Raw genomic sequence first — 15,628 nt, 5'->3', positions numbered from 1 at the left:
GATATGGGACATATTTTGGTCCCAAAACGTCAGGGTTTTGGTTTGGGAAATGTGGAAACGGACAATTCTACCCCTCATTAAAAATATACTAGGGCAGTCTACGGGTCGTTCTACGGTCTGTAGAACCTTCTACAGGCCATAGAAGACCCCTCTAAGATCTGAGGTCCAAAATTTAGGGCTTCTTGGAATTTGGCAGGTTGGGTCTACAGATCATTTCTATTGGTTGTATACCCTTGGACGACTAGTGGAAGCTCTTCGTAGAATCTGTGCGGTATCATGAGGGTTGGGGTCTATGGACCATTTTATGGGTCGTAGACCCTTCTATGGGTAGTAGACCCGGTTCGCAGGATCCTGGTGCACATTCCAGTAGCTATTAGAATATGACACTTAGAGTCTATCGGTGACCCTAAGGGTAGTAGCATGTTTGACGGCTCATAGAGTGGGCTCGTAGGAAGGGTCCTTAACAACTAAAATTTCACAAAGTCCTAATGGGGTCTACAAGTCATCCCTATGACTCGTAAAACCTTCTGTGGGGCGTAGATGGAACTCGTATCCCTACGATAGTGCATCCTCTAATTTCTCTAGGCTATTCAAGACTGATCTAAGTTAGATTAATACGGAGTGTTACAAGTACCAAATGAATGATACTCAGTAGGCATAGACCGACTAAGCTCTACAGATAAAACAAGTATAAACAACATGCAAATACGGAAAGTATAGCACAAATAACTGCATAGGAGATAAAACAAGAGAACGGGTAATGACCATAAAGAAATAAGACACACGGAGTGAAGAAACTGAGTGGAAAAATGTACCTGAATGTGCAAGCCCAATAACCTAATCGCAACCAGATGTACTACAAAAGTCAACTAAATAAGGATAGAATGTCGACGATCACCACTACCCATGTAACAACCTAAAGACTAATCCAACTCTACCTAATAGGGAGTAACAACAAGAAGTTAGAAGAAGCCATACGATTAACCAACTACCAAAGTATTCACAAGATAAGCAAAATTATAATCAAACAATAACCAACTGGATACTCATACTCCTGAAAGGTAGAAACAAAAAATATAACACCGGCTCTTATAAATCAAGGGTGCCAAACAATAATCAATTATACTAGTGATAAGCAATGCATGTAAATACAAGTTTGTAGTAAAACCAAAGTATCATCTATAACCATCAGTAACCATCTGTCACTAAATGTACAGAACCACCCCGACCCTCAGCCTGCCAAATAGGACCCATGTAGCTCCCTCATCCGATATAATGGTACTTACGGCTAGAGGGGCCCATAGGGGATGCCAGTAGTTCGTATATACTTCCTGGGCCAGAACAGGTCTTACAATAAATTATATCCTTCGTGGTACAAGAGAAAGGAATAGCCAAATCAAGTAATAAAGGTCGATGATGTGTCAGCTAGTCAAGTTAAAGCTTAGCATATCTAGATGCCTCAAGTGTTTCCAAGTAGAAAGGAGTACATCCTCGACACCTCATAAGTCTCAAAAGTAGTTTTAACAAAGTGATCCAGGTGGTACGACTCTCATTAAAACCAATTTAAAATAGTCTTTCTCGAAAACCATAGTGAAAATCCAATGTATGCACTGGTACCGTACCATAAAATACATAAGAATGAACAACCAATGCGATGCATTCCATTATTAGCATCCAAACAAGGTACAGACAACCAAAAATACAATACGAATCCTACCACTCTACCAAGATGGAGGGAAATAACATGGAATGCAGCTACTCCTCGAACACAGCCTAGGTCCCCACGATATAACAACATCTCAATAAAGCATCATAAGCCTACCGCTAACCATAAATGAGAAGGAAACAAGAAGTTGATCACAATCAAGTAGGGGGAGAAAACTCAAATGACTATGCCTTACCCCAAATAGGACACTCCAATTCACAATCGAGCATAACAAAGACAAACCCATGGCTACAATAAGACACTAAAGTCTCATGAACTAGCATAATACACACCATTCGAAACAAGTACTACGGGAAGCCACACTAACTACAAGGGCAATAGAACACATTCTAAGGCATCTAAGACTCAAACCTAGCGTAAGGATACCAATATCAATCCTAATAAGAATAAACACACTAAGCCATACCACAATCAAGGCCACAAGCCTAAACTAAGAATTTCTTGAGACTACGCTAGTCTAAGGCTCAATTAGAGTCAAGAAAATAGAATAAAAGAAAGTAAACCTAATACTCAGATATTACCAACCTATACCACATGTATTTTATACTTAAACGTAATCTACTAAAACTCAATCAAATAGGAGACTGCAGCCTACCTTAAAGCCTATCATGCGCGCTTTGTATCTGCCAATTTGAATCTTTCCAACTTCTAATAACCTCAAGTTGCCTCCACGCTAACAGAATATCAATCACGATGTTAATACATACGTTTCAACACCAAATTCTCAATAATTAGAGATGGCTTAAACGACTATCCCTAAGATGTCTAGCCTTACTTAAGCGATGCCCTGGCCATTTAACCGATGGTCACTAAAGCGATGCCAAATTTTTAATACCAAATGAAGCTACGGGTCTCAGAACAGGATTTCGTTAGTTCCATCAGCTCCGCATGGGAAAATTGGTCTAGGAGAGTCATCGAAAAAATATTTGGGCTTAATAGATGAATTTGAGGTCTTAAGTTAAAAAGTGAAGTTTTAAATGAGTTAGTTTGACTTTGGTCAACAAATCGAGTTCGAAGACTCGGATTGAATTTTTGATGATTCCAATGGTTTTGGGGGGTGATTCTAACGATAGAAAAGGCTTCATTGTAATTTTTAGAGGTTTTGAGGGCATTTTGGGTATTCAAGTGCCAAAACTAGTTTAGTTGCAACTTATCAGATTCTGAGTCAAGGAGACCTTGAATTCAAAAGTTGATGGTTCCATTAAGTCCTAAATGTAGAATTCAATATATTAGCATATCTGGTTTATTTTTATCGGACCCCGAATGGTTTTTAAGGTCCAACCAAGAGCATTTTATACTTGGCAAACTGCAAATTCTGATCTTCTGGTGCAGCGCTCCATTGTTCATCGCGATTGCGGTCTTAGGTCACGCGATCGCAATGTGTCAAGAATTCTATCTTTGCGATCGCGCAAGGGGGGTTTGTGATTGCGATGTGTTGTTCTCTTTCGTGCCTTTTCTGATCGTGAGACTTAATGGATCACGATCGTGAAGGTCATTTTTGACTTGAGTAGTGTTCAACTTTGGAAAAATCCGCACATTCACCATTTTTGATTTCCAAGAGCTTGGAGGGGCGATTTGTTAAGTGGATTTTCAAAGAATTTCATTTGGGTAAGTATTTATAACCTAAATCCTTCGATTCCCTACCATTATCTTATGATTTGACCTTAAAATTCATGGTTTTGAACTCAAGCTTAGGAGGTTTTTCATTAAAACCTTTAAATGGTGATTTATACCTCAAATCATACACCATTGTTATGGGCTTTTCACCTGTGAACTCTAATTGTCGTTTAGAAGTTGATTTGGAGCTAAAATTTCATATTTGACTCTTTTCAAAATTCATCAGTTTTTGAACTGTTTTACCCTTGGTTTCGAAACCTATCAATATGGGTGTCATTGGACTCCTTATGATGCGTATATTTCATTAGTGATAGTGGGTTGTCATTTCGGGCATTGAATTTGAGAGTTGATCATCCGATGGAGGTGTTCGAGTGCGGTTTCAGCTATCAAAGTAGGTTTGGCTATCTTTTTTAGGGCTGAGTTGGGGCGATTAGTCAAATTCTATGTTGTAGACATTGGGATGGGGCCGTAGTATATTTAGGGACTGATAATTAATATTGTGATGCTTGTGAGGGGGCTTATATGTGTTGTGTAGCCCGTGTGGAGGCCTTATGTGATATTTTATGTATGATTGAGACTGTGTAATCTATGACTTGACTGAGTAGAGATGTGTAAAGGTTATTTGACTAGAAATGCCTGTCTGAGGGATTGAGTTGAGGTTTCGAGCATGCCTAAGTAGTGGGATATTATTCAGAAAGGGGTGAACACTTAATTGATGTATTTCCTTCCTATTACTATCTATTGAGGGTGAATATCATGCTTAGGTTAAGTTTTGAAAACTTTGAACCTTGTGCTATATGTTGAATTGAATATTACTTCTATGTATTAGACATTATGATTGCATTCATCCTCATTAATACTATTATTGATCGTTGGGAAGTTGAGAACTGTGGAAACCCATTTGAGAAAGAAAATGTGACATCTTTTGTATCCTTGACCACGAGATAGGTGGCAAGTGAATGAGACATTAGTATCATGACTCTTTGACCATGAGTTGGGTGGTGAGGTAGTTGATACATTGACATCGCAATGAGGTATACGGTCTGCGAGATCCCCATAGGTTCTTCTTTGTCATTCCCTGAGAAGGTACCCTAGGCGTAGCTGATACTCAAAAACCATTGATAGTCCCCAAGTGAATCACTTGGTCCGATCACACATTCAATCACTCAGCGGAAGACTCAAAATAAATTTAAAAGACATTCAAGTGGGCTAACCAAATCAACATTTCAAGGAGAATAATGTATTTAAACAAACCTCAAATCAACTCCATATCATAAGAATAGTTTTGAAAACCAAAACATTAATCGACACTATCATCTATCTGTCTATGAAACCTCTAATACTATTCAGAAAGTGCCAATGATAAGTCCATGGATACCCAAAAAGAAATACTTCAAAGAAAATATGACTGATCTAGAGTGCCTCCGGATGCAAGGAGGACTCACCAAATCTGAGAGTAGAAGTAATCATCAATGATGTGCCTGTTGGGGATATCTAACACCTGTATCTGCATCATAAAATGATGCGGGCCAAATGGCATCACTACATGAAATGTACGAGTATGTAAAATGATAGAAAGGGGAAACAGTCAACAAATACTTACCTCAAGCTCATCAATAAACTCAAAGGATATGCAAAAAATTATAATTTAGCAAATGTTTCTCAAATCGACTCAATCATCTACAATCTCAATCTAACAATCCTATCATACAAGATCATATCCTAATTAGGAGTTTCTCTAACTGACAACCATCACCTATAAGCCGATGATGTACAATAAAACGGTGTCGTTGCCACACCCGTCCAATACCTTGTTAGAGTAAAGAAAGTATCACTAGCATCGGATCCACAATCAATCAACGTCCATCATTTTGGAACTTAAGAAGTTTAACCCTCCCTCCTAATGAACCCCTTATCTAGAAGATCTTTCAGTTGTTCTTTTAATTCTTTCAACTCAGCAGGATCCATTCTATATGGCAGAATAAAGATAGGTTGCGTATCAGGAAGGACATCAATCCCAAAGTCAATCTCCCTATCAGGAGGGACTCCGGGCATATCTTCAGGAAACACTTCAGGAAAGTTATTTACAATTGGGACTAACTCGGGAATAGGAGATTCAACACTATCATCTTTGACTCTAACGATGTGATATATACAACTCTTAGAGATCAACTTTCTAGGGAAGAACTAATACCACTGCAACAAACTTGGATCTGATAAGCTCGATCAATAAATGTTGTAATTTTTTAGAATAACTCTGTGATAGTGTATTATAATTTTGTTACAAACTTTTATTTATTTGATATAACATTGTATAAAAATTGAAGCACTTTTGATAGTTTTCAGTTTTCACAACGTATGAGTTTTTTTATACTTATGAGCAAAAAATACAACTTAAAAATATGAACTGTATATTTAAATAAAACTTTAACTTCATCTCATATGATTTCATATCATGATTTCATTTCACATGGATAAATAGGCCCTTAGTGTTAACATAAAAAAAAAGTCTTGGGCGTCTATTGGATGGCTATCGGGAGTGCACCATGAGAAGAAGAAAAGAAAACTACGTGCACTTCACTTGCAAACTAAAGTGGATGAATGACCATTTATAGTAATAATTAATAATTAAGTTATTTTGGGTAAACACTTTTGATTCAGTAAAATATTGTCTAATTTTTCCTAAAAGAAATTTTTACTTTATTATTTGGATTTAATATGATACGAGTTATTTAGTTTAGTTGGTTGAGTCGAGTTAAAAAAGAGGAGTGAGTTATTTAGGAAAAATAGATTTTGGGGGGTTGATTGGAGAGATTACATTCAAATTAGGGGCAATTTTGCATTTTGATAACATCATGAGCATATTAGCAATATAGTACAACTAGTGTCAAACTTAGCTAATAAACGAAAGTATAAGTATATTTTTGGCCCCTTTTCTATTAATAAATAAAGATATCAATAAAAAAAAATTCAACAAACATACCAAGTTTCACCATCAAATAATGTAGTGTATTGGATGGATGAGGCTTCTATTTTCTTAACCAGAAGTTTTTGTTTTGAATTTTGAATATGAAAAAAATCCTTGATAGGAACATTAACCCCAAGTGATCCCGATTTGATATAAATCTGAATTAATCAAGTTTCAGTGTAAGAACTGAATCACAAATAAAATGAAACCCCCTCCCCCCACTCAAAATATAATTAATTTGAAAAAATAAAATAAAATGTGTAATGCAAGTAGTAAACACTTTTTCTTTTTGATATAAATCTAAATTAATAATTTGGCAAATATGAAAGAGAAGGAGTGCCCTCAAATATAGAGGCAAAATGTCGAGGTATTTTATGAAAATTGAAATAAATAACAATATTTTTTTGATGACCAAAGTAGTATATCCATGGTTGGTGGAGGTACCAAAATCATGACCTCTAATTGTCCATTTTTAGAGGCTTATATTCCTACATTGTCTAATAGAGTTATAAGGTGGAGATGACCTGAAGAAGGTGGATTTAAATGCAATTCTGATGACTCTAATGGACCTATTTTTCAGGGGCTAGTTCTATGGATTTCTGTGTGAGGAATCACCAAGAAAATTAGATACATGCTGAAGTTAAAAGTATCTCTCTTTGCACAGCTTTGAAAGTTGAAATCAAATCTTTCAGTAATGGGCTTTTCTATTGTGTAGAACATAATCTTATGGCTCTTGTGATGGAAACTGGTTCTTTGACTATAAAGAAGGTGCTAGATGGTATTTAAGAAATACCTTAGACAATTGCAATGGAGGTTGGAGCCATTAAAAGAGTTATGGAGAAGGGAATAGTTGTGGTTGAGCACACTTATAGAGAAGGGAATAAACTTGTTGTTTTTTTAGCTAATTATTTGTTCAGTTTTGCAGGTAAGGATCAGATATATTTTAACTCTATTTAGGAGTTACCACAACAGGCAAAAGTCATACTACAGTTAGATAGAGACAGCACACCTAATATTCGAACAAGGAAGGTTCAAAACAGAAATTTTCAATTACATGAGGAGAATCCAATAAGAAAGAGCTAGTGATTTACAAGAATAACCTAACAAATCTGAAGGCATACAGAAACAATCAAGAAGGAATTTCACAGAAAAATGTACTCGAATTCATATCTAAAGAATGTAAATGTAGTTCTGTGAAAGTTGGTACTAATTTTGCTTCTAATAAAGAGTAATGCCTTTCAAATTCAGGGGTTGATACAGTTGTATTAGCTCTACTGAACTTAATCTATAAAAAGCTTGAAATGTTAGGTTGACTTTCGAAAGGAGCATCAAAGTTTTCAAGAGTTTGGTCTTACCTTTGATCTGGTATCAATCGAAGCAGGTTGAAGCTGAAGTAAGTCTTAATTTGTGCTGAATCTATAGCATTTGTGAGAGTTTAAACGTCTAAGTAGATATCACACAAACTTCTCTCCTTTCTTCGATTACGCAAGGTACTAGCAAGACCATAGCGTTGGTCAAATCAGAGATTGTTGAAAAAGACGAGATCAACTCTTTTAGAGGATTCCGCCCTTTTGCTTTTTATTTTCTTTTATTTTAATTTAGTTTTCATTTTTGTTTTTCGTAGTAGGATCTGGGTCAATTTTGGACCCGAGTCATGTTTTGTTGTTTTTTGTTTAATACACGGGCTATGCCCACCTTTTATTTATTTTAATTTTTTTTTTTAAAAACACTTTTTCTTTTTCATGTGATTGTCCATGGGTTCATCAATATTTGCTAGGCGTGCACCCTTAGGTTTATTGGCGGGAAAAGTAGATGAAAATGGCGGGAACATTTAATAGGGTTACATATAGAATGTGAATGGTATCCCCTATGAACTTTCAGTTAAAACACCCAAATTTAATCTATAATCCATAACATCTCCCTTTGTGATCAAAGAAAGAATCAAAAAAATGTTTGGAACCAGTCAATTGGATTCATTCTCTGGTGGAGGTTTTATGTCTTCTCAATCCACTCAAGGCGCCGATCCTTCACGCACTTCCGCTAAGGTGAAAATCTTATCACCTTTTGCTCTTATGTATACAAAATTTTATGTGGGTGAGTCTTCATTTTGTTTGTTGACTTTGCAGAGTCGTGATAACCCACCTCTGCTTCCGCTAACAGTGAAACAGATAAGCCAAGCAGTTCAATCAAGTGATGAGAAATCTAACTTTGTTATTGATGGTGTCGATTTGAACAATGTAAGAATTCTCTACTCCGTTCGTTCTCAAAGGAATCACTGGATTAGGTGCACAAGGAGTATCCGTCACATTTTAAAGTTAGAATTAACGTACTTTGGGAACTACATACAAGTGTTTCGAATGTTAATTGTTTGCGATTGCAATAATTCAGCAAGTGTTTGTAAACAAGGAAAAACAGTTTGATAGTTCATACAGTTAATAGTGTCATATAAAAATGGGCATGGGGTAATGTTTTGGATTACTTGATTTTTTAGTTTAGAACTTGTAAGGGGTCAGTATTTTGTTTGGTTATTCAGTCCCTTTGACGAAGTTTGGGTATTCTGTGAAAAATTTCACTTACTTTTAAGTATTTTTGTGGGTCAAGATTTTATTTGGTTTTGTGTTACAATTGTGAACTTTCACTTCATTTGTTTTTTCTGGGTCAAGGTTTTGATTTTCCAATGAACTCTAGATCTAATGGTTAAGCTAGTGTTTCACTAGTGCTGTGTACTAAGGTGCCATTTTCTCTGATGTGTAACTATGTAAATTTATTCCTTCCACTAGAAAAAAAGATAGTTTTGGGTTTATCTTTGAATTTGCAGGAAACTTAACCCAATTCTTGGTTTAGGTGAGATTGGTCGGGATGGCATTTAAAAAATCCGAGAGAGTGACAGATGCGGCGTTTACAATTGATGATGGCACTGGTCGCATTGAATGCACTAGATGGTAAATTTTCTTGCCTTTTCTTTTTCTTTACATTACATTATATCAATATATATTTATATTCCAAGTTGATTATTATATTCATAACCTTTATATAAAGATGGATAAAAATGCATGTAGGTATCTTCATGCTGTTAGGGGGCACACAATGCTCATCCTAAGGGAATCTATTGCTGCAAGAGCACTTAGATTTCTTGTAGTTCCTAAACAATTGAAGCATTTAAGATTGCTATACAGGGACGTACTGCATTACTAGTCATTTTTTCCTATCAATTAGTTTGGGTGGTTTTACCCCTATTACTGCTTTCAGTACATATAAATAAAGGTGTCTTCTCAAGAAAAAAAACCTTAAAAGTACATGTAAAATTAAGATAAATTTATATTGTATTATTTTCATCTAATGAAATACCATACGATTGACCAAACTTAACAAAAGTACGGAGCTCAATGCACTACTTGAAGCTTGGCATTATTTACCTTGATGGCTCTAGGTTTAATATTTCTGTTTTTAAGTTGGCTTAAGGCCGTCTGCCTAATTTGCACCTCTCTAGCTCAGTATGCACTAAAGTTGTGTCTTTCTATCCCTTTCGCAGGGTGAATGATGCTGTGGATACCAAGGAAGTGGAGGAAGTATCGTAAGTCACGTCTCTATCAATCATTTGGGAGCCAATGATATGTATGCTCTTTACCTTTCTAAATCCACATTTTGCAGGGATGGAATGTATGTCCGAGTCCATGGACACTTGAAAGGTTTTCAGGGTAAAACACAACTAGTGGTCTTTGCTATCAGGTTTGTAAAGTGTATGCTTCTATTTTTTGTTCTATTCTAATAAATGCTTTATACTTGTATGATCTTAACTAGTCTATGGCCAAATTGTCCTTATTTTTATTTCAACTATGTTGCAGCTCTTCATTAATTTTCTAAAGGATAATAACTTTTTCTTCTCAAGAGTTGGTCAAGATTATGACCTCAGAGTGTCTTCAATGAATGAAACTGCTTTTTCGCCGGAACATTCACACCCTTGATTTTTCTCCAATGAGTCAGGGAAAAGCTAATTCCTGATCTTGTGCTAACCATCTTCCACTTCTTAGTATTGATGGCAAGGATGATCTCTTTGTTCAGTTGTTTGTGTTTTCTTGGTGGGGAACAACCTTTGCCTTTTTCCTGCAGAGATGTTAGCATTACTTGATTTCAACTTAAATGGCCAAAAGAGTAATTCATCAAGTGTGTTTACTGAGAATCATAGATATTTCCACTGTAGCTGTTTACTCAATTGGAATGATTTGACATTTCAAGTATGTAATATCTGTTTTCCAGGTAGCTTTCTTAAACATTTAAGACTGACTCATAATTTATCAGTTTGGCCACCTCTTGTTGTTGTACACTGTTGAAGTTTGTGTTCCCAACTTTTGTTTTTGCCTAGAGACGATAGAATGCTAGAAGACAAACAATTTATTATTAGACGCCGGGGACATGATTTGGATTTGAATCATGACAGCTTAGTGTTTATTTATATAAGCAATTCTTTTTGGACTTGTGCACTCTTTGTTTGTGTTAACAATGTCCCCCGAGTGTCTTTCCAGATTATGTGTTTAACGGACATTGATTTCCAAATCTATCAATCTAACTTTCATTCCTATGTATGGATTCTTTGTTTTTCCTTTCTTCATATATTTAGTTGCTGAAAGTGTCATTGGGTGGTTTGTGGTTGAACTTTGCTACATGTTTTATAAGTCCACAGATCAGTGTTAACTAATTTTTTTGGTTGGCTGATTACTAGTAATTTGGAAAGTTTATACTACCCATGGAACCCTAGAATCACTTGTTGATAAAGGGTAAGATTCCATTCCCCCCCTGTGGTTCCCCCAGTTTTCACTTGGCCTCCCTGGGTTTTAATAATATACATAGCACCTCCGGACCTTTCTAATGTAAGATTTTATCTCGGGGGTTTGTGCTGCTTGTGCTACCAATGTGAAAAGAAGTTGGTTTCTTTACCTTTTATTTTCCTCCAAAATATGATTATAAGTGAAAAAATTTGCCCCAAATCTCTTCTTTGCTAGTCCTTAGCAAAGGCTTATCCTGGCAAACACAGCCAAAAAGAACTTAACGTCATTTTATATAGTGAATTTTTTATAAGATTATCAATAAACACTCTATTTTGGTCTTTGATGATGTTTCAGACCTATAACTGATTATAATGAGGTTGCTACCCACTTCCTTGAATGTATCTACGTCCATCACTGCAATAGGAAGCCACAGGTATAAATCTAGCTTTAAAAACACAGTTTTATATGCAGCATCCTTTTTTATTCTCAATAACACCAATTGTAGAATGACTTCTATACTTTTATCCATATGAATACAGAGTGGTCTCTCTGTCTCCACTCCCAGCCAAACTGATGTGCTTGCAGCAGTTAGTGTCCCTTCAAGTGGATACAACTCCAATCAAGTTAGTATTGACCTACAGTAAATGATGACTCCAGATTGCCATTCTACTATTCATCACACTGATGATTTTGTTTGCCTATCTGCTTCAATCATTATTTATTTCAGTTCTCTGGAAATTTGAGCATTGATGGACTCAAGGGCATAGAAAAGATTGTAATAGATTATTTGGAACAGCCGTCCTCACTGTAAGTTGTTTACTATGCTGTAAATCATAACACTGATTCGTGGTGTTCATAGCTCCTCTTTGGTTGATAGACTATTTCAGAAGAGAAAATGTCATGGATCACAAGTGGTATGCTTTCCCAATAACGGTCTAGTTTTCTAGAGTTCAAACTAACCTGACTATTTAACTTGAAGATATATTTGGTTTTGGTTTATCTCAACTTAATTGATGCCCTATTCATCTTAAATTAAGATTGTCTTAAAATGAACGCGTTTGAAATCCATGATTCTTTGTGATTTTAGTTGTAAATAATTTATTGTTTCTCATTTTGTTCTTCGAAAGCATACAAAAGAAGGGAGTAACATTATATTGGGTCACACTTATTTCTTAGGGTTAAACAGTATCTAATTGGCTTTTCAAGCACTCCAAGTAAATTTGGTATCCACAAGAATATAGGGTTCACCTGAGTTTAACTTCTTTACTATGATCAACTTGTGAAACTAGAAATTTACACTTGTCATTCATTCACTCACACATTCATATGTATGCATACACTGGCACATTCACACAGCCCAAATCCTCTCGAGCAGACAGTGAAAACAACATGATTTATCTTAATTTTGCAATGAAGACAGAATGCTCTGAGAGGTCAGCAGCTTTGAGACTAATGTGACCTATAAATTTCAACTTCTGGAAATTATTGACTTAACGTGCTGAAGACATTTGATTTGACATTACTGCCACTTCTTTAAACCAAATATTTACTAAAAAAGACTTAGTATACATTTAATAAACACATAACGTTCCCCCAAAACTATTATCTGGAAAATGTTCTATGATGAAAACAATCATTGGAATAATTTGAGTGTAATTGGTTATGCATATTTGTAGCATTTAATATTTAAGGTTGACGGGAATTGTGTTTCGGTATGGATATCAAAATAGAAACAATGTCCTCTATTTGTAGTAGGTAGTATTGATTAGTGGAGGCAGTTGCAATAGTTATGCCCTTAACAGAGCAACACATTGAAATATGGCTAATCTTACATCAAACTAGCAAAAGGAGCAAGGTCTCCATGCTTCTTTTGGAAATCAAGATTGGTATCATTTCCTAGTTTTTAAAACATAGCCGCCCTAGTTTTCCATTTTGTAGAGTGCATAGTTGGCTGCCGAGCAATTTTGCTACATGTTGCACTCGACTGCTTCTTAATACCATCCTGTAATATTGTAAAAGACACCTTTTGTAGATGCTGCATTCATCTTTGTTTGAGTTGATCATGTTCCTTAACTCTAGATAGCAAAACTGACAAGCTTTCCATGTTCAGTGCGCAGGAGAAAGGGATACACCGGAATGAAATTGCTCAACAACTTAGAGTTCCTTTGGAGAAAATCAAGTATATCTCTTTATCTATCAGACAGAAAGATAAAAGGACAATTTTGTTCCTCATTTTCATTGCATGCAGGATTGTGACAGTTACCTACTTTATAACCTAGATCATTTTTGACTCTTGATAGGGAAGCAATAGAATCTCTTGAATCGGAAGGGCTGGTTTACTCTACTATCGATGAATGTCACTACAAGTCGACAAGTGCTTAAAGCTTTGCTTACTTGCTCAGGGAATCAGAGGAAAGATCATCGTTAGCTTGAACTCATCAAATATATCAAGTTTTAGGAGCTGATTTCTGTAATCGCAGTCTAGCTTTGAATTGGAGTCGATTTATGGACAAACCTCCTGCGAGAAGTTTGTTTATTTTTATTTTCATGAGTCCTGAATCTGTTGCCACTCCTGTTTTGGTGTAAAGAATTATCCATGGATAGAGATGAGCAGGTCTTTAGCCCTGCAATTATCTCCAACGGAATGATGCTTTAGGCAGACCAAGTAGTGGAACAACCCAGTTAGAGTCACTTTGTGTGCTCAATGTTTTCTTCTTTCCTATATTGGTCGAACTATAACCATGTCTTTTTTGTTGAGAGCATTGGTCAACTGACCTACCCCTCCTTAGAACCCTCTTTCACAAAGCCACCAAATACACAGCGGCTTCTTTTCTTTTTTTTTCTTTAGTTTGGGGCAGGGAATAAGAAATGGAAGAGGGGATTACAAAAAGGAAAAATTTCAAAGACTGCTATTTAACATTTTAATTAATATTATTATATGTATATACTCTATTTTATTTATAAAACTACTTTTTTAGTTACAAGAATAACAAAATAATATAATTTTTTTTATAAAATAAACTAACTTAGCAATTTAATAAAAAGGAGCAATAGTAAGAAATTGAGAGAGATGGCAGAATTCAGTGTGTGTTCAGTTGTACAACATTGATCAATTTATAGCAATGGAAAAAGGAGAAAACATAAGGGGAAACAGATAGTGGAGGAAAAAGGGGAATGCAAATTTTTTTTATAAAATAAACTAACTTAGCAATTTAATAAAAAGGAGAAATAGTAAGAAATCGAGAGAGATGGCAGAATTCAGTGTGTGTTTAGTTGTACAACACTGATCAATTTATAACAATGGAAAAAGGAGAAAACATAAGGGGAAACAGATAGTGAAGGAAAAAGGAAAGGCAAAAGAGTATGCGTTAGTACTTTGAATGTACTAAGTATGTAAGCATGCATGAACATTGATGAAACATTAAAACATTTATGTAATATGAAACATAATGCAATGCATACATAATCAATCATACAGATATCCTTTAAAACATTTATTTTGTAGAAAAATGACCATAACCGACATTTAAGACTATGCGACGTCAACTTTATTCATTTCTTTAACTTTAACTTTAAGGGCTATTAGTGGATCCATTAGCCTAAGCCTACAAGAGCTCCTATGTTGGTACATAGTTAATGAGACAAGAGGTTGCTACTAGGATTTTCTTACCGAATCTTACCTCAATGCCCATTTGGTATATAGTCACAGTATATAGCTTGAGAATTCAAAACATCACATTCGGTAGAATAGCTCATTAAAATCTTTGGTAATTCAAATATGCAAGAATTGTTCTTACTACATAAAAAATCCATCATTCATATCATTTCATCATTCTTTTATTTCATTAGACTCCCTTTTGATCATAGATATTGCTTTCATAAATCATTCATTTGGAGTCAAAGTTTTTAAGTCAAACTTCATTGAAAACATAGTAAAACTAGGTGGGTTCAAATCACTTCAACTTTCAAACATGAATGTAAATGAAATTATACATAAATACTTTGAAACCCATCAATTAAAAATCATGTTTTAAACAACCCACCGTGAATTTCAAGAACCTTTAAAGAGCTAAATAGAGAAAATACTTGCAAACCATCAATTCATACATATGAAATCATTTTGCATCAAAATAGATCAATAATCATTAGTTTAACCATGATTCATACTATTAAGTAGAAATAAGAATTACCCATAAGAAAATCTTACTTGAAATCAAGAGATTTAGTTGAAAGAGTTTTGAACTACATGGATAGAAGAATCCATGGATAAACACCACATAACTTAGAGTAAAGTTTAAAGAAAATAAACATAATTTATCATATAATCAAAATACTTTAGGCATGAGAGTGGAAGGAATACTCTCATTGAAGCCTTACATACCTGGAATCCAAGGCGTTACTCAGAATCGAAGGACTTAATAAACACTCTTGAATCCTAGCATTTTCTTCCCGTCGAAGCATTTTGTGTACTATCCAGAGTATATGAATTACCGTGATAGTATTTCTACACTACTAAGAACTAAAATTATATTTTGATAATGAGTAAAAAAA

General features: G+C 35.2%; 1 protein-coding gene and 1 long non-coding RNA gene across 2 annotated transcripts; one reads left to right on the top strand and one right to left on the bottom strand.

The window, feature by feature from the left end:
• Window positions 1–4,548: 4,548 nt before the first annotated feature.
• On the bottom strand, window positions 4,549–7,757 carry LOC129891161 (uncharacterized). The gene is made up of 2 exons (XR_008767118.1): window positions 7,667–7,757; window positions 4,549–4,850 (listed from the first exon to the last, which is right to left on the bottom strand). It is a non-coding gene; the product is annotated as an uncharacterized LOC129891161 (long non-coding RNA).
• A 349-nt stretch (window positions 7,758–8,106) lies between these two features.
• LOC129891160 (replication protein A 32 kDa subunit A-like) lies at window positions 8,107–13,847 on the top strand. Its single transcript, XM_055966429.1, has 10 exons — window positions 8,107–8,356; window positions 8,438–8,548; window positions 9,156–9,253; window positions 9,844–9,885; window positions 9,963–10,040; window positions 11,432–11,510; window positions 11,617–11,700; window positions 11,805–11,884; window positions 13,188–13,256; window positions 13,378–13,847. Exons 1-10 carry the CDS (start codon window positions 8,261–8,263, stop codon window positions 13,457–13,459), a joined length of 819 nt encoding a protein of 272 aa, XP_055822404.1. The 5' UTR covers window positions 8,107–8,260; the 3' UTR covers window positions 13,460–13,847.
• The last annotated feature ends 1,781 nt before the right edge of the window (window positions 13,848–15,628 follow it).

This window comes from Solanum dulcamara, chromosome 6 (genome assembly GCF_947179165.1).
Source record: "Solanum dulcamara chromosome 6, daSolDulc1.2, whole genome shotgun sequence".
Lineage (NCBI taxonomy): Eukaryota > Viridiplantae > Streptophyta > Magnoliopsida > Solanales > Solanaceae > Solanum > Solanum dulcamara.
This window is presented reverse-complemented; position numbering and strand designations above follow the sequence as displayed.

Coding starts and splice junctions, on each gene's coding strand:
- LOC129891160 (XM_055966429.1), top strand. CDS start 8,261: ATGTTTGGAACCAGTCAATTGGATTCATTCTCTGGTGGAGGTTTTATG. Junction 8,549..9,155: donor ATGGTGTCGATTTGAACAAT/GTAAGAATTCTC, acceptor TTCTTGGTTTAG/GTGAGATTGGTCGGGATGGC. Junction 10,041..11,431: donor CTAGTGGTCTTTGCTATCAG/GTTTGTAAAGTG, acceptor ATGATGTTTCAG/ACCTATAACTGATTATAATG.